Here is a 19,722-nt window from a genome sequence, read left to right as displayed (position 1 = left end):
CTGATATGATAAAAAAGAATTCTAGCTATGGAATAAAAGGATGGATGGTTTGCAACCTAGTGATGAAGTTAGGGTTTCTGGTGGTCAGGGAGTTAAATGATGAAGTTAATGGCAGTTTCAGGGTTTAGGGAATCAAATAAAGACGTTTCACTCCCTTAGATTCCCCTAGGTGTTAGAGAAGAAGTTGTGGGAACCCCCTTCTGGTGGCACAGAGGTCCTTTGAACCCAAAAAGGTAGACTGATAAAAAGAAGTTTATTATTGTCACTGGGAAGTCAGCCTTTGCTATGCATGAATAGAAAGACTGAATTCCTTGATGGCAAGGTCCTGACTGAGAAGTAATGTTTCTAGCAGAGAAATCCCAACAGAGAGGTAGAGAAAGATAAAGAGAGGGTAATGCTGAAGGAGAATATCATTTCAGCAGGCAGAGGATTGCTGCTATGCCAGGGAGAGAGAGGCATATTAAGTCCTCTGCAAGGACTGAGCCCCAACTTGACTCATTTTATAATAGAAGCCTAGGCTAGCAGCTCTTGATGGGGGTTGGGTATAGTTTGAGCTGAAATCAGAGAAAATCTTGGAATTGAATGAGTGTTTCTTAGCTAATCTCCAATTGAATGGGGTTGGAATCTCCAACTCTGGACTCAACTAGCCCCACCTAGATAACAGGAAGAAGTTGTTTGTCCTGTTTCCCTCCGGCAGGGTCTTTTACTGAGGCCAGAATTCAAGAAGACTTTCTCCTTGAAGGAATTTTCAGAGAGAGAGTTTCAGGGTCCCCCCTCCAGTTTCCAGCTCCCCTCCGTCACTAGTAGAAATATTTTGTGATTATGCACAAGTCAGGTCCTCTATCTTAAGTTCAGTTTACTCATCTCTAAAATGGGGATGCTCCAAGAGTATGGTGATGAAAAAACTTTGTAAACCTTAAGGAGTTATATAAAATGTGAACTACTATCATTATTATCATAATGATAATTGACTGATTCTTCTGTGAACATGTTGCTAGGTCATAATTTTCTTCAAGCTCTCTTTAATGTGTGAATTAGAATAGAATTCCAGGCATAAGCAATGTTTAAAATATTATATCTTTAATGTCATAAGATTCAAAATCCAATATTTTGAGTAAACTTGTTCATCAAATCTCATCTCTAATAAATAACATTTCATATTCTGAATAACATTTGGGTCCATTAGATTGCATCCTTTCAGAAACATCAAAAGACATAATATGTATTTTCATATGTATACACACAAGCACACACATATATACATATATGAATATGTATCCATATATTATATAACAATATATTTATAATTTTATGTATGTGTATATGTGTGTTTGTATGTATACATATGAAAATACATATTTTATATATATTATCAGATATTTGACACTGCTTCCTTTAAGTGAACTTGGCAATTATCTAGCAATAGAAAGCACCAAAAGAACTAACCAGAAAAGATATTTTATTCCTTTGCTTATTCATGTATTAGCTCATACTCTTTAGATAATAGGTGCCTTCCAAGGCTCTTGGATGATGGGGGGTTTTTTCATCAAAAAAAAAAAAAAGATTTTATTTAATGGGAAACTACAATATTATCCTATTCAATATGTCCCCCAGATTCATGCTGCTTAAATCCAAAGAAACTTGATTTGTTGGCACCTGTCCAGATAATTGTGAAGCATTTTCAAAAATAAGTTACTTTACCAAACTGTTCAAATTTTTCAGAATTGCATTCTCTGGAAAAAAAAAAAAGTTGCAGTCATTTTGTAGTCTTTGAGTTGGGTGACTATTTTTCACTAGCTATTATCTAACCTTTTCAAATTATGTTTCAGTTTATACCTTTCAAAAATATGCTTCAATCAACACATTTGTCTTTTCTTTAGCATGATACCTAAGACAGGATCAACTTACTGCTTTTTTAACAGAGAATTACTCATATAAAACCTTTAGTTGCTCAAATATTTTTAATGGCACAGAGCACCCTAATATCTTCAAAATGAATTTGCATTTTCAAAGGCTTTGTCAATGTTATCTTTTTTATTAATTTAAAATAAATACAAAATAGAAAAAAAAGGAAAATATTGCCATATGCACAACAGAACATGAGGATTCAAAATATGAGATAATATATTTCCATTTCAAGAAAGTCTATATAATTTCACATTGTGTTTAGAGCTATGCCTTGATATCCTTTAATGGAAGAAAGATTATTTTATTTATAAGATTAAGATTTCATTTTATGGGGACAGCTAGGTGGCACAGTGGATAGAACACCAGCCCTGAAGGCAGGAAGACCTCAGACACTTAACACTTTCTGGCTGTATGACTCTGAAGAAGTCACTTAACCCCAATTGCTTCAAAAAACAAACAGTCTAGTGATTTTAGTGATAGAAGGAACTCTGAAAAAGGACATTTTCTCTGATTAATGCAAAGTCATCAGTTCTACAACTTATACACATGTTTGCATATATAGACACATAGACATATAAGTTATCCCTTCTACATCATGGGGGTTAGGGACTCAGTGGCCCTGTGATCTGGAAAATCCATGTAAAATTTTTTGACTCTCCTTTCATACCAGAGAGGAAGTCTGAAGTTTTCCTTTTTTTCTTTTGTTTTCTTCTCTTTACAGTACCTTATTGTAAAATTTGGGTTAAGCACTTGGTCATAGACTCTGTGTGATCTACTGGTCTCCATGTGTCATTTGTAACTTCTACAAAACTCCCCCAAAATTCTCATTTAATTTGTTGTACATACCCATAATATATCAAAACTGAAATATAGAAAGTCATGATGTGAAAGGGATAACTATAACTACAATTATATATATGGTTATTATTTTATACAGCTATCTATCAATCTATCTGTTGCTCTATCCATCTGAATAAGTCCTGGCAAGCCCTTCAGGATGCCTCTGTGTTAGATGTTTTGGGCATGACCCAAGGACCATGTGTGTGTCCATGTGTCCATGTGTGTGCTGTATGTGTGTGTGTGTGAGTGTGTATGTGTGTGTGTAGAAAATTTAAGCCAGATTTTTCTGTCTCAGTGGCCTGCTCAATTGCCTCACACCAATATTTACAAAGTTAAAAAAAAAAAAAAAAAACTAAGAAAACAGGATTATGGGCAACACTGATGTTTACCAAATGATGCCCAGAACAAAATTTACTGAACTGTTTACCATGTATTTAAAAATTTTCCTACATGACTGAACACGTATGGATATGTGCTCCCCTGTGCTGTTTTACAGAATTTAAGAGAACAAGACAACACATCAACAAAACCAAACATTATTATTACTTTCTCTTATTTGACTTATATTTTAATGGTGTCACTAGGTGGTACAATGGATGGAGTTCTGGGCTTGAAGTCATCTTGAATTCAAATCCAGTCTCAGATGCTTGCTAGCTATATGGTTCTGGGCAAATCACTTAACCCATTTGTCTCAGTTTTCCTCATCTGTAAAATGAGCTGGAGAAGGAAATGGCAAACCACGCCAGTATCTTTGCCAACAACTCCCCAAATGAAGTCATGAAGAGTCACACATGACTGAAAATGACAACAATATCTTTTTTAAATTACTGTTTGGTATTAAGTTATTTCTTTGTGGTCAATTTCTTTTTTTGTTTTTTTTTTTACTTGTTTGTTTTTTGCTTAGTCCCAGGTTTTTAATTTTAAAAAAATAAGTCAAGGAAATGTGCTTTGAAAATAGAAATAAGATCATTTCAGATGGTTGAGGGTTTCAGAACGATTATGTCAAACTAATCTAGATTTTCCTATACTTTTTCAAAAGTTTGCATTGAATTTGCTGAGGAGCAGGTTGGTTTAGAGGAAAAGAATGGTACCGAAGTTGGGAAAGACAAATTGAAGCCCTGCTTCCAGTACCAACTACATGACCATAAGCTAATCACTTAATCATACTGAACTTAGTTCCTTTGTCTGTAAAATTAATAATGCCTATAATATTCACTTCACAAGACTCTAGTGAAATGAGAAACTATAAAATACTTTATCAACTATAAAGAACAGTTTCAGTGTCACCTAGGTGAAGCAGTGTGTAATACACATTACAAAAAATTTCATCAAAAAGAAATGAAACAAGAGTTTTGGTATATAAAGGGATGATATTCATTTAACTAAAAATTTTTATTATCCAGAAAACCAAATCCCATAACTCTTCTGAATAATTGATGCTCTACTCATTGTATTTAGATGACCTTTTTTAGAATACATTCAGAATCCATTATTCCCACATCTATGAAAAATAATTTAGATGTATGTACATGCAATAATATACATAAATTATGTTGTGTACATGTAAACACAGATCAAAAAAGTACACCTTTCATCAATTCAGTAATTTATGTTCATGCATTTGGAGATAGGAGTTCAAATCCAGTTTCAGATACTTCATAGTTGTTTGATCCTGGACAAGTCCCTTCCTCTCTTTCTGCTTCAATTTCCCCATATATAAAATATGGATGATGATAATAGTATCTACCTCTCAGGGTAATTGTGAAGGATCATATGTGATAATATTTGTAAAGTCTTTTGTAAATCTTCAAGTGACATATAAATGCCTGCTATTCTTTTTGTGGTGGCTAAGAATTGTAAATCGAAGGGATGCCCATCAATTGGAGAATGGCTAAACAAGCTGTAATATATGATTTTGGCTCTGTGTATATGTATATACACACATATGTGTATATATGTATGCATATATGCATACACTCATATCACATATATATGTGTATATATACATATACATATATACATACATATACATATATATATATATATATATATACACATACACAGAGGAATCAGAATGTTAATTCTGGAAAGGACCTACAAGATCGAGAATTCCAACTCCTTTGTTTTATAAACAAGGAAAAAGAAGGACTTGCCAGACAGCTGGTGAGGGGCAGAGTCCTTCTTCCCCAAGGCCCGTGGAGAAGGAAGATGAACCAGTTAAATCATCACCTGAACTCCATCATGCCGTTTAATTGCCCTCATTTGTCAGCCAAAATTACTTTTCAGTAACAATTTGTTTTCCTGAAAGAATGTAAGCTGATTGAAAGTCTAACTACTTATGTTTGAATGATGGGTATTTATATTTTGGTAACTTTTCCTGATAAAATTATCCTAAGTTTTACCAGAATTATAATTTATTAATATTATAATAGTAATCTACATTTTACTATCAATAATTAACCCACTGTTAGAGTTCAAATGTTGGAGTTTGTTCTTCTCAAAGCACAGCCGGTTTAGAGGCTTGGAGCCCTTCGGATGTCTCCAAATCCAAAGGTTCTGTCCTTCAGCCTCTGCCTCTGCTTTCTTCTGCCTCCAACCAAGACAGAGATGGAAGATCTCTCTTATCTCCTTCTGGGGAGCCCAGCCACCAACTTGCCGCGGAGAGAGGGCTTCGTAGCTCCACTGAAATCCGACAAAGTGTTCTCTGCACCAGAGTCGTTCCTCTCGAGTCCAGCGTGATCAGCCAGCCAAGAGGAAAAAATGTATTCTGCCATAGATCCCTCATCGCTGGCCTTTTATCTGACTCTTCTGAGAGAATGGGATTATGGGTTTTCTCCCATAGTGCTCTCTGACCCAATGAGTTTTAAGGGAGGTGTGAACTCCCTGAAAGTAGAAAGTCTACTTTGTGAAGCTAGCATACTTGTGGACTCCAATGAGTAAAGGTGGGAACACAAGCCTTGTCTTGATTAGTTCTACTTAGTACCTTGTTTCAGGTTCTGGCCAAAACATCTTCTTGTAAGATTAGATCAACTCTAATTAGTTAGTAGTTAGTAAGGATTCCAACAACCCACAATAATTTTTAAGAAAAAAGCAACCAAAGTGATGATATATTACGGAATCTATTTTAAAATTATTTTCCCTTTCTAGGTCCCCTACAATGGCTGGAGGTATTTTTGCTATAAACAGACGCTATTTCTTTGAAATTGGACAGTATGACAGTGGTATGAATACTTGGGGAGGAGAAAATTTGGAAATTTCATTTAGGGTAATTCAGACTTTATATTTTTTAATTAATATTTTTTTTATATTAGATAACAGAATCTGGTATTCATCCAGGGTTCCCTGCTTTCTACTTATTTGGTCTACATTATTATCACCAAACTGTGTTTATTCAATGCCCAGTGAATAGTTCTTGGAACTATACCAGTATATGCATTAATTAGATATAAGAAAAATTTTATTAGTATATATATAAACACAACAGAAAATAAGAGGAAAGGAAAATTAACAGCTTATGTTTTAAATTTCTCTGAACAAATTCACAGTATGGATCACAAACATTAATTTCATTTTTAATTTCCAAAATTAATTAATAGAAAAATTCTATATTAGATATATAAAAAAATTCTTATCTTAAATAATGCTCCTAAACAAAGTGAAAGTTGTTTCTGTAATCTGTCACTTATGGGTTAGCCTAAGATTGGGAGCTGAAAGGGACTTTGGAGGTCATCTAGATCAGCTTTTTCATTTTATAGGTAAGGAAGCTCCAACCATATTAAGTGACTTGGCCAAGCAAGTTGTGCAAACAGTAAGTGACAGAGCCAGGATTCAAAACCAAGGTTTTATATCTTCAAATTCATTACCCTTTCCATTGTCTCAGACTACCTTGACTAAAATTTTTCTATTTATAGTGGTGTGTTTGTGTTTTGTTTATCTATTGCCTCTGTTAAGTCATGGTATTTTTAATCAATTGGAAGGAACTTCTTTTTTTTATTCCATGTTTATGACTGACATTTCTACTTTAAGAACTATAATACCACTGAAAGTGTTAATAAGCTTTTTCCATTTCTTTAAAGTGAATATTTAGATCTTTATATGCATCTACAACCAGAATGACACATAATAATACAGTTATAAATATCATATCATTATTATCTTATATCTAAAGAAGTTACTTGACCCAACTTAATATCTTTCTGACATTGAATTGTATGGCAAATATTAAGAACTAATTACCACAGTTGTCACTCATCAAAATCCTATTGGACACCATTTTGTCAGTTATATGTTGCTAAGAATGAAAATAACATCCTCTGAAGTGACTAACATGAACTAACCATGTGGCAAAAGCAATGATAGCCTGAATGCTATGCTCCTAAAAGGGAAAAAAAATGTTAAAGGGCCTGTTGTACCTTGGTAAAATCCTTGATGGAGGATTTTAATGAAAACATATTCAAGAATTGGATAAGTATTTTTAGTTTTTAGTGCTAATCTGCTTTTGTTGTTATTTAGTCTTGTCTGATTCTTCATGACCCCATTTGGAGTTTTCTCAGCAAATATACTGCAGGAGTTTGCCATATTCATGTTCAGCTCATTTTATAAATGAGGACCTGAGGCAAACAGGGTTAAGTGATCTGCCCAGGGTCATACCACTAGTAAGCATCTGAGGTCAAATTTGAACTCAGGAAGAGGGAAGTCTTCTCAATCCCAGGCTTGGCTCTCCAATCAGTGCACTACCTAGTTGTCCTACAAAACTGCAAGGTGCTACAAACTTTTAAGAGTTTTGTTCGTGCACTGTTTTTATACTGCAGTTACTTCTAAACATAATACCTCACTCTGAAAACAGAACCAACCCTAATAATTAAGAAAAACAGTAAAGCAAAAGCAACCAGTATCTGCATCTGAACATATATGCCACATTCTTCCTTTGGGCTGAAAGGAGGAGCAGGGTTGACCTGGAACCAATACTGACTTATGAAAAATATGAAATAGTGGCTAAATTATCACTGTGAGCATTTACACCTTGGAAAATCAGGGCTTAATTTATTGTTTACTTGATTGTCTAGATATAATGATGCAAAAAATTAAATAATGCAAATTAAATTTAAAAGTGTATCAAACATAAATCCCCTTGCCCTCCCACCCCAGCTAGTTGTTAAACATTTATCAACATACCCACGGGAAGTGGGGTATATTTCACTATCGGGACCATATGTTGTTCTAACTGTTGTTCTACAGGACCAAGGTCTACAGAACCCAAACACAGTCTTATAAATAGAAGAGTCTTAGTGAAGGCAGTTTGGCATTATAATTGTCCTTGGCCCTTGTAATTATAATATTGTCATTGATATAATTACTCAGATTTTACCTTCCTTTTGACATTCTTTTCATTTATTTTATTGATGTGAATTGTGTTTATTGTTCTTATATTCCTATGTGCTAATTCATATAAGTCTTCTCATATGTCTCTGAATTTCCTCATAGTCGTCATTTTTAAATGATGTCCCATTCTACTTACAGGCCAGTTTTAAAAATCTATTCTATTAATGAACATTTATTTTGTTTCCAATTCTCTGCTGCCACAAAAAAAAAAAAAAAAAGTAATGCTATGGCTATTCTGGCATGTATAGAACCTTTCTTTTCTGAATTTGACATTATTAGGTTATATGCCCAATCTACGGGTCAATATTACTAAAGTAACAATTCTGAATTGTTCTAAAATCTTTGAGCCAAACTTGCTAGCTTTATTATAGTGGATTAGTGTTTGTCTTCCCACTGTTCCCTCAGCATTAATTGTTTCTATTTTTTTCAACTTTGTAAGACCTCATAGTTGAAAAAATATCTTTAAAAATGAATGTTCTGATTTGGAACTATGCTCAAAAAGTTATCAAACTCTGCATACCCTTTTGATCCAGCAGTGTTATTACTGGGCTTATACCCCAGAGAGATTTTAAAGAAGGGAAAGGAACCTGTATGTGCAAGAATGTTTGTGAAGGCCCTCTAAGTAGTGGCCAGAAACTGGAAACTGAGTGGATGCCCATCAATTGGAGAATGGCTGAATAAATTGTGGTATATGAATATTATGGAATATTGTTGTTCTGTAAGAAATGACCAGCAGGATGATTTCAGAGAGTCCTGGAAAGACTTACATGAACTGATGCTGAGTGAAATGAGCAGGATAGAAGATCATTATATACTTCAACAACACTATTATATGATGATTAATTCTGATGGACATGGCTCTCTTTGACAGTGAGATGAACCAAATCAGTTCCAATAGAGCAGTAATTAATTGAACCAACTACACCCAGCAAAAGAACTCTGGGAGATGACTATGAACCACTACATAGAATTCCCAATCCCTCTATTTTTGTCTGCCTGCATTTTTGATTTCCTTCACAGGCTAATTGTACACTATTTCAAAGTTCAATTCTTTTTGTGCAGCAAAATAACTATATGGACATATATACATATATTGTATTTAACTTATACTTTAACATATGTAACATGTATTAGTCAACCTGCCATCTTGGGGAAGGGGTGAGAGGAAGGAGGGGAAAAGTTGGAACAAAAGATTTTGCAATTGTCAATGCTGAAAAATTACCCATGCATATATCTTGTCAAATAATGTGGCACTAGCATGAAATATGTCAAGGACATGCAGAATGTAAGCTTTATGAGGGTAGGGATTGTCTTGCTTTTCTTATTTGCAATTCTACCACCTTACAGAATGCATGAAACAAAGTAAGTAGCCCTCCCTATTCACACACTCCAAAATAAAATGCTTGTTCGTTGACAGATGAATCTTTTACCATATGAAATAGTACAAAATTATGAAGCAATGAGTCCTATCATGTAGCATAAGTGAGAGGAAATAGATGAAAAATTTATATGCTACGTTAATATTATTGGGATAAATAATCAACAGTTTAAAATAATTTACTATATACTAACTACTGCATTTTCCAGAATGCCTTCTTCTTTGAGGTTCTTTTTCTGATTGAACAGTTCTTAGAAACATCATTGCAAGGAAGTGCCCAGGACAGACATATTTACTCCTCCATTCATCTCTGATCTCTGCTCTTGACTCTCTGGACTTCTTCCCTACTATACTTCTGCATGAGTCCCTTCTTACCTCCTCTCTCATCCTCAGCTTCTTTTTGTGTTTCATATTCTGTATTCCCTCATGAGATATAAGTTCTTTGAGGGTGGAAATTTTCTCTTACCTTGTATATATATATATATATTTCCAGTACTTTGCACCATATCCAGCATATGATAAGCATTTAATAAATGCTTGTTTACTTGATTGATGCAACACATTCATGAGTGAAATAGTTGTTATCTGTAAGGAACTTAACAGATTTCTGGAAGGGACACAATAAAGGCACTAGCTTCTGATGGGAACTTCATGGAAGTCTTCATGCAGCTGGTGTTACTTGAGTTGAGTCTTGGAGGAAGTATGAGATTGTACGAGATGAAGGTTGAGTCCCTCAGGTCTGGGGAACACATAAGAAACAAAACATTTTATGTACAGAATGGTAAAAAGATAAGTTTAGCTAAAACATGACATGCATGAAGGAGATTGAGACTAGTGAATAAGACCAAAAGGCTAAACTGGGGCCAAGTTACCAAAAAGGGAGTTTGTTTTTGTTTTTACCTCTTTAATATCTCCTAACTACATCTTCTTTCCATTCAATCCCAGTATTAATAAGTGGAATGGGCTACCTTAAGATACAGTGTGTTTTCCTTGGCAGAAAAAAAAAATTTAGTTCTTTAGGTTTGGTTTTTTTTGGCACAAGCCTATCAAACACAAATGTATTAATTATCTCATTTTAAGTCTCTTTACTTAGAGAATTCCAAAGGGACAGTGAATCATCCTGCCTTTGAAAACATTCTGCCCAGTCATTTTCAAATCACAGTTTAAGAACAAAGATAACATTTCCATGATCAAGATTAAAGAGTACAAAGTTTAGGGAACAGTTTTGATTTATCAGCAGAACAATAGTAACTTAACTTTCTACTGTACCCTGGAGCATCTGTTTCCCTAAAACCATTCAATCCCTCTTTAACCACTACCTCTAAGGATTTACTTTTCAATCTAGTCAAAAGTGAATTAAGAAATACTTCTTTTAATTGAATTAATCAAAAGATGTTCTTGTTCTTACTCTGATCATTATTCTAATCAGCTCATTGAAAGAGTCCTAACTGAAATGTTCAGGTCTCTTTCTTTTAGGCTTTTAATAAGAGGCTACAGAAAGATTTACTTATAGGTTTTAAAGCTAATAGTTAATAGAAGATTAATAAAGTTTCTCATTCTTATATAAAGACCAAACAAGGGCAAAGGCAGAGAAAATGATTTCTTAATATTTCTCTAAGAAGGAATATAGACCATTAATGTACTTCCACATCCCACATCGGAGGTCTTGAAACAAGGGTGTTACAATTTAGTTGATTATATATATTATAGCAGGTATAGAAGCTTCAAAATCTCTAGGATTTCTTTCAACTCATTATTTCATAGGGAGTAATAACGCCAATGAGAATAGAGATGCACAAAGGCCTAAGTATTTTAGGCCATGAATACACACACACACACACACACACACACACACACACACACACACATAGAGATATTACATAAACCTTATTTTGAGAGAGTTTACAATCTAAAGGAAGCAGGGGAGTGGAGAGAGGCACATATATAAAAAACTATGAGTAAAAGGATGAATACAACTTTAAAGTGCAGTTCTAAATCTGACTGGTAGAAGAGATTGTTATTTCTTCTTTCTGGCTATCCTGGCATGGGCCAATTTATTCTTTCCCAGTCTCTCTCTTAGTTCTTCTCTTTAAGTAAAGTTTTTCCTTTCAACATGGCAAAGGAAAAAGGAATTGCAAGGAGAAAGTCTAAAACTTCAGATCATGACAGTACCACTTCATCAAAGCTTCCTCCAATAAAAACTGTATAATTCCCTAGAAATGTTCAATTTTAAGTTTCTTTGCTCTGAGAACTTGTAAGATTGAATCAATAATTCTTTCTCCTTATCTCCAAGACGCTATACAAGACAACTATCTCAGCAAATATAAATAGGTAGATACATATAAATAAATATATACATACATACATATGGGCTATATTACAGTTATAAAAATCTCTATCTCTGTCTCTGTCTCTCTCCCCCAGGCCTTTCTTCCCTTCTCCTTTGTCTTATTTGCAGTATTCCAATAATGAAGCATGTAAATCAGTAATTCAATTGTTAATTACATTTATCTTAAAACTGACTCTAAAAAGAAAGTGAAAAGGAATTTAAATAAATCTTAAAGAAATAAGTTTTGGAAACAGACACATGCTCTTCAGAGAAGGGAGAAAAAGGAGAAAAAAAATGAAGAAGAGAATAAGGAATCACCAACTTTGGGTCTGCCCCCTCTGAGTGAGCTTAGCACAACTAGGATCTACTCAGATGTGCTTTCTGGCCCAGGATCCCAATTCTGGTAACTTTATTTCTTCAGCTTTGATTAGTTAAATGGCACTTATTCTCCTGTCCAGGTGTACCACTCCACCAATTGTTTAGGATCTTCTCAAGGTGCCCTTTTTCACTGCCCACATCTTTCATGCTTACACTTCACTCCTGCTGCAGGTTTGACTTTACCTTTAGGATGGGAGAGGCTAGTTTGTCAGTCAAAATCTGGCCAAGTCATTAGTGTGTCTCCCAATGAGATTAAGGAGGCCTTAATCATAGATTGGGATTTCTGCCTAAAGTACAAGTCATTCTTTCCTATATCATCCTTATCTCCTTGGCAATCTAAGAGATATGCTTTACTAGGACAATAACTTTATTATTTAGGCAGCAAGGATCTATTAAAGATTTTGAGTGGAGAAGTGACTGGATCAGAGCCATGAATGAGGAAAATTACCAGGTCACCAAAGCATGAAGGATGAACAGACACAGGAAAACCTATTAGAATCATTTTAGAGGACTCTTCATTTTCAGATGAAAAGAGATGAGGGCTTGAACAAGGATAATTGCAATAGGAATGGAAAGAAAAAGACAGATCTGGAGTATGGACAGATGGCAGGAGTAGACAGGAGCTTCAGGGCTTTGCATAAAAATATATTACTGCCACTCACTGTCCCATATATCCGGTACTCTAGATCACCCTGTTGTCCACTTCAACAAAAGCACTCTCTTCCAGAAACATTATAGGAGAAGCTCCTACCTGATTCAGATAAGCTATATAAGGCATCCCTGATTAATAACCTCATTTATAAATATACATATATATGTGTGCATGTATGTATATATATGTATATATTTATATATGGGAAGAATCAGACAATTTGTTTAACAGAAGGCAGAATGAAATGGAAATTATTGGGAGGGGGCGCAGATTTCAGTTTAATTTAAGGAATTGATTTTTAACAATTAGAAATTATTTGAAAATGGAATGAGCAATCTTTCTCCTATCAGAGAGGATCCCTGCATTGGGTGGGAGATAAGAAAAGAGGTTCTTTCTAACTCTTAATGATTCTGGTAAGATAATATGTAAGAGCATTCAAGGGTATTATTTGATAATGCTTAAATTTAATTAAGTAAAATAGTCTGCCAGCTTTTATAAGGACCTATATTATGGTCATTTCCAAAAAACCAGCAATCTTATTTCACACTCAGAAAAAGTTAGTTTGTGTTCCTTTTCTTATGGTTAGATCTGGATGTGTGGGGGCAAGCTCTTCATCATTCCTTGCTCTAGAGTTGGCCATATTTCTCGGAAAATGTTCTCACACAAAGCTCAGGAATTTATGGCCTCTTTGCAGTATAACTCTCTGCGACTGGCACATGTTTGGATGGATGAATATAAGGTAAGAATTCTTAATTTGAAAATAGGAGTCATAGGCTCAGTAACTGCTATGGTTATATTTTCTACTTCTTGCCTCTTTCAGTTTCAAATCAATTTATGTTCACTTTTGATTGGCATCTTCTTTATTTCTATCCTCTTTAGGGAGGAAATTTCATTATTTCTTCTGCTTATTCATCTTCATTATTCACTTTTCTGTTTTTTTCAGAATTTCTTTTTTTTTTTTTCTTTTCTTTTCTTTATTTTCACTTTATTCTGTAAGAAACTTTAAATTCTTTCCAGGTAAGTCAGGCAAAGATCAATATACATTCTTTTTCTTTCTCATTCCCTTCATGTCTTCTTGGCATTCTTCCCTTGGATCTATTCCTCCCAATAAATGAACGTATCCCTAGCCAACATGGCCCAGCTCTATTCCATCAGTTATTGAGTTCCTAATTAGTTTCTATTTCTCATTTCTCTGCCAGGGGGCCCAAAGGGAGAACACACAGGGTTTGGGACTTTATGCTTCCAGTTTTCCATAGCCAGCAGAGGGCAGTAATTACTCAGCAGTGATAGCGGTTTGGTTATGGCCAAGAGAGGAGGGAAACAAGGCAGTAAATCACAAAAGCTGGTGCCAGGGAAGTGCTATAGGATGGGGAATGAGGAGGAGCTGGAAGAGGCTTGGAGAACATACTCTGCAATGTTAAAAAAGGAAGGTAGAATGGAGACAGAGTTAGGTTTCAACCCTAGAATCCCCCAGACTTTAGGGGAAAAGTCTAATAAGTCAATAAGACTTGATGAGTGCCAACAAGAGTATCATTCGTAGAGATACTGGAATTATAGTCAAGGAAGGCAAAAATAGGAAGGAAAAACCAAGTCATCAGAGTAGAAAATAGAAGCAGCCACAGTTCACCAAAAGGTCTCCATGGCTGAGGGTGGGGTTTTGACCAATGGCATTTTAAGCTGTCACATCCTTCTTAAAATGCCAGCACCTGCTCTGGCCAGGACCTGCTTTTCCCTTCAGCTATAGTCAAAAGTTTGACAGTGTCAAAAGTGAATAAAATGTTCATTTCCATAAGACCCATGATCCTAGCCATTGCAATATATCCAGAAAACATAGAAATTTTTATTTCATTGTAACTATCGACTAACTACTCAGGACACCTTTTTTTCAGATAAATAAGTAGAAATGTGGAAAGAAATTGGATATCAGTTGTGTTCTGCCATAATTTTAACTTGATGTAAGGAAGGAGTAATCAAAAAACATTTATTTAAATGTCTATTATGTTCTGGACTATGGAGAAAGAATACAAAGAAAGGCAAAAAGCAAACAAATACATAAAAACAGTTGTAAGCGCTAAGAATTTACAGCTCTGAGCAAATAGCCTCAGTTTTTAATATAAGGCAAGGACCTCAGCTGAAAGTAGGGATGGGGTACTGTGATGATCTTGACAAGAAGGGATGAAAATGTTTAGAATAGCTAAGGCATGGGAGATGGCAGACTGATTTAAGAAGTCATAAGATTGCTTTGTTGTAGTAAGGGTCCAGTTGAGATTATTTAACAAGTGTGTAATTGATCCAGTCACCGTAGTTGTGTGATTTTTTCCCCCAGCTTCCTTCAATAGCATATGAACGAGAAGCAAAGGAGGGAGGTCAATAATGTAGGTAATCTACACTTAAATTTAGAAAGACATGATCAGCAATAGGACAAGGAGCAGGGGATTTAAGTATAAAAGTTAGAGTAGAGGTTGATTCATTGAGAAGTCAAATAGGGAAAGGAGGAGACTATAGCCCAGTAAGAGCCTGGAAAGAATCTGGAAATGGAGAAATTGGAAATCATAATGAGAGTAAAAAATAGTGTTGGGGTTGTAAGGCCTAGGGAAAAATGGAATGTTTAAAAAATATGATCAGACAAGAATTTCAAAATAAATGAATATGGATATTTCAAATGTATTGTTAACATTAGTATTTTAACTTTTAAAATGAGGAGATATACAATGAAGGCGATTCAGGCCAATTCCAAAGGACTTGAGATGGAGGAGTAATTTGCACTCAGAAAGAGGATTGTGAGGACTGAATGTGGGTTACAACATGGTATTTTCACTGATTTTGTTATTGTTTGCCTGCTTTTTGTTTTCTTTCTCATTTTTTCCTTTTTGATCTGATTTTTCTTGTGCAACATGATAATTGGAAGTATATATGGAAGAATTGCACATGTTTAACATAAATTGGATTACTTGCTGTCTGAGGGAGAGCAGTAGGGGAAAAGGAGGAAGAAAAATTTATAACACGAAGTTGTGCAAAGGGCAATGTTGAAAACATTGCATGCATTGTATGTAAAAATCTTTTCATGTATTTTGAAAAACAAAAAAAAATTTTTTTTAAAGAAATCTAGTGATGGGAAACTTGCAAACTCCTTAAGCTACATATTCTGCTTTAGAGATTTCTAATTGTTAGAAACTTTCCCCATCCCTCAAGTTAAAACCTGCCTCTCTAACCTTGTGGTTCCTAAATCAGTCCTATAAGTTCAAGCAAAGCAAATATAATGCTTCTTACTATATAAAAATCCTTCAGATCCTTGGAGATAGTTTTTATGTCTTCTCTAACTTTTCTTTTCTCTATGTTAAACTTCCTCGGTTCTTTCAATTGAATGAATCTTGTATGACATGGTCTCTTGTCTCCTCAACATCCTAATCAACCTCTTATAGACTCCTTCCAGCTTTCCTACATCCTCAGAATTATATTCTAACCCCAATTCTGGTTCTGACCCTAACCATCATCCTAATCCTAACCCTCTGGATTTTCCCTCTCTCCTTTCTTATTTAGGAACAATTTTTTTTAGAAAGACCTGATCTGAGGAGGAAAGAGTATGGAAACATCAGTGAACGTGTTGAATTGAGAAAAACACTGGGTTGCAAATCATTCCAGTGGTATTTGGATAACATCTATCCAGAAATGGAGATATTTCCACTCCCTGCTAAAGAAAATTAACCTTTCTGAATGAAGAGGAAATCAAAATGACCTTATATTCTGCAACATAGAAGAATGAGAAAATAATCCTATCAGGGAGCTTCCTGTGTGTTTTGAAAGATGAAATGCATGAAAGATGCAATAAATGTTCTTAAAATATTTTTATTCAATTTATTTAATAATAGTCTATAATGTCTGGTATTGCTCTGACCCGAAAGGGTATAAACTTCGATCTTTCCAGAGTTAAGGACTTGGAAGTTTCATATTTATGTAGGCTGTCACACAATTTACATTTAGATTTTATCTTAGATTGGGATGGAGATAATACTATGCAATTATTTCCATGCTTTTTACTCTGTAGTAGTCAGGAACTGATTTCTCATTTAACTAATCTGATCTGATGATCTAAGGTAAGTTCTGACTGTGGAAGAACATGGGGAACAATTTCTGGATGTCAAGATCCTTTCTTACTATTTTGACTCTGTACCTTTGTGCAAATTCCTTTGACTGTATTCTTAATATCACTCATTCCAGATTTGTGTTTTTGTTCTCAGCTATGACAACTTACCTGGTTTTCTGATAACTATTTGATCAGTTTCCCTGTTTGGCTTTATTCTACTTCCAAGCACAGATTAGAGATAATTAGATGGCCCAATGCCTCAAATACTAGCTTTGTGACTTGGGGCAGATAACTTATCTGCCTCAATTATCTCAACTAACAACAGCACCTACTTCTCAGGATTGTTATAAGGTTTAAATGAGCCAATATTTTTTAAGCATTAAGCTTAGTACCTGGCATGCAATAGGTACTTAATACCTAAATACTTGTTTCCTTTCTTATTGGCAAATTAACTTGTTTTAGATTTTGTTGACCTGACCCTTGATATCTGATCCTAATACCCTACCTAATGACCTATGGCTTATTCTATCTTTACAATTTATATGAATCCAAGTTCAGATTAACCATAGAATTGCTAAATTTTGAGCTGACCCTTCAGAATATCATCTACTTTCCCTGATCCAAACAGTATTTTTTAGTCTACCTAACTGTGCCACACTCTTAGATGCTTAAGTTTTTCATAACTTATATAAAGAGCTGGTAAAGTCATGGGGAAAAAGAAGTAGTTGCTATGTGATTTTTAATGAAAGTGGTGAGGTTTCTAAAAGTTCTTTTTCTTCATTAAAATAATAAAGAAAATGAGAGAAAAGGAAGAAGAAAAATAGCATAGAGGAACGAAAGAGGGAAAAGAAAACAAGATGAGAATAAAACATAGACTTATTTAATACTTAAAATCAACAAAAACAATTGGAGAAAAGACTATGTTTTTTACAACAAGAACAATTGGAGAAAAGACTATGTTTTTTATTAGGTGAAAACATGAATGTTTAAGTTTTCTGGGAAAAAAATATGTAGATAAAGAGTTACCAATAATAGATACATTTTTTATATTTTCGAAAAGCCTATGATGCTGTTCTACACCAAAGGCTGTTTTAAAAAATTGAGTCACCCCTACATGGACTGATGCTAAGTGAGATGAGCAGAACCAGGAGATCATTATACACTTCGACAACGATATTGTATGAGGATGTATTCTGATGAAAGTGGATTTCTATGACAAAGAGACCTAACTGAGTTTCAATGGATAAATGATGGACAGAAACAGCTACACCCAAAGAAGAAACACTGGGAAATGAATATGAACTATTTGCATTTTTGATTTTCTTCCTGAGTTATTTTTACCTTCTGAATCCAATTCTCCCTGTGCAGCGGGAGAACTGTTCGGTTCTGCAAATATGTATTGTATCTAGGATATACTGCAACATATTTAACATATATAGGACTGCTTGCCATCTTGGGGGGGGGTGGAGGGAGGGAGGGGAAAAAACGAAACATAAGCGAGTGCAAGGGATAACGTTGTAAAAAAAATTATCCTGGCATGGATTCTGTCAATACAAAGTTATTATTAAATAAAATAAAATTTAAAATTTAAAAAAAAAAGAAATTTTTATGGAAAAAAAATTCTAGAAATATTTAGTTTTCAGATCTGTACTATGATTTTAAAAAGTGGTTATACCTTATGATTCTAGTTGATATTGAAAGGTTTCTTTTTTTAATAAAATATTCTAACACTCAAAAAAAAAATTGAGTCACCAATTGGATTAGGAAAATGTTTTATCATGGATATAGAATTGGCATATAGGCAAAAAACAAAGGGTAAGAATAATCAGATGTGTATCTGGGGAGAAAAGTAAAATTTCTTAAGGATCAGTGCTAAGATTAGGAGGCAATATGCTATAATGCCATATTTATTAAATTGTGTTCTGTGGGACTTGGGATCCCACAAAGCAGTCCAAAAGGAGTTTGAAAAGAAAAATGTTGTAGTGACAGACAAGTATAGAATCATAACTGTTTTCCTTGCTATATATGTTGTTTGTACAAGGTAGGTGTGTGTGTGTGTGTGTGTGTGTGTGTGTGTGTGTGTGTGTGTAATGCAACAACAAAAAAATCATATGAGGTTCTTTTGGGTTTTGAATTATTTAATAGATTAAACATTTGTTGACTGTATATGCCTTAGTATATGCATGTAAAAGAATTCATGTTTTAGGACTTTTAACCATAAATTGTTTTTTTAATACAAGTTCCACCCAAGAATTTGATAAATTCCTCCAAATTAAATTAACATATACTTTAGGTGGCACAGTGGATTGAGCTCTGGGCCTGGGCAGGAAGTCCTAGGTTTAAATTCAGCTTCAAGACACTTAATAACTATATGACCCTGAGCAAGTCTGTCTGCCTCAGTTTTCCCAAATGTAAAATGATGTTAATAATAGCACTTAGCTCTTAGGATTGTAGTGCTGATAAAATGAATTAGTTTATAAAAACATTTACCATAGTGTATGCTATATAGTAGGAAATGATATAAATGCTAAATAATATTAGTTATTATTATTTCTCTAATAGTGGTTGAATTGCAAAGATAGGAATAAAAGAATATAGCAAAAAGATGTTGGAAACATGACTCAAGTTTTCAAATTGTGTAGAAAAGGTGAAGAACTTACAGATCAAGCACATATTGATCTGTAATGTTAAATTAGTCAAAGTCTTAAGGCCTCAGTTTTGGCTTATCCAGAGTCACAGGATTTTAGATAAGGCTTGGACTACATTCCATT

General features: G+C 34.4%; 1 protein-coding gene across 2 annotated transcripts in view; it reads left to right on the top strand.

The window, feature by feature from the left end:
• LOC127564957 (polypeptide N-acetylgalactosaminyltransferase 11-like) overlaps positions 1-16,704 on the top strand; it is a 99,484-nt gene extending 82,780 nt beyond the window's left edge. The window contains exons 7-9 of one of the 2 annotated variants that reach the window (XM_052001817.1): positions 5,896-6,013; positions 13,454-13,606; positions 16,408-16,704. In XM_052001817.1, the coding sequence (XP_051857777.1) occupies positions 5,896-6,013; positions 13,454-13,606; positions 16,408-16,572 (436 nt within the window). In that variant the 3' untranslated portion in view covers positions 16,573-16,704. The remainder of the gene's footprint in view (positions 1-5,895; positions 6,014-13,453; positions 13,607-16,407) is intronic. The other variant, XM_052001818.1, reaches the window with a different exon arrangement.
• Positions 16,705-19,722: the final 3,018 nt, after the last annotated feature.

Source organism: Antechinus flavipes, chromosome 5 (assembly GCF_016432865.1).
Source record: "Antechinus flavipes isolate AdamAnt ecotype Samford, QLD, Australia chromosome 5, AdamAnt_v2, whole genome shotgun sequence".
NCBI lineage: Eukaryota > Metazoa > Chordata > Mammalia > Dasyuromorphia > Dasyuridae > Antechinus > Antechinus flavipes.
This window is presented reverse-complemented; position numbering and strand designations above follow the sequence as displayed.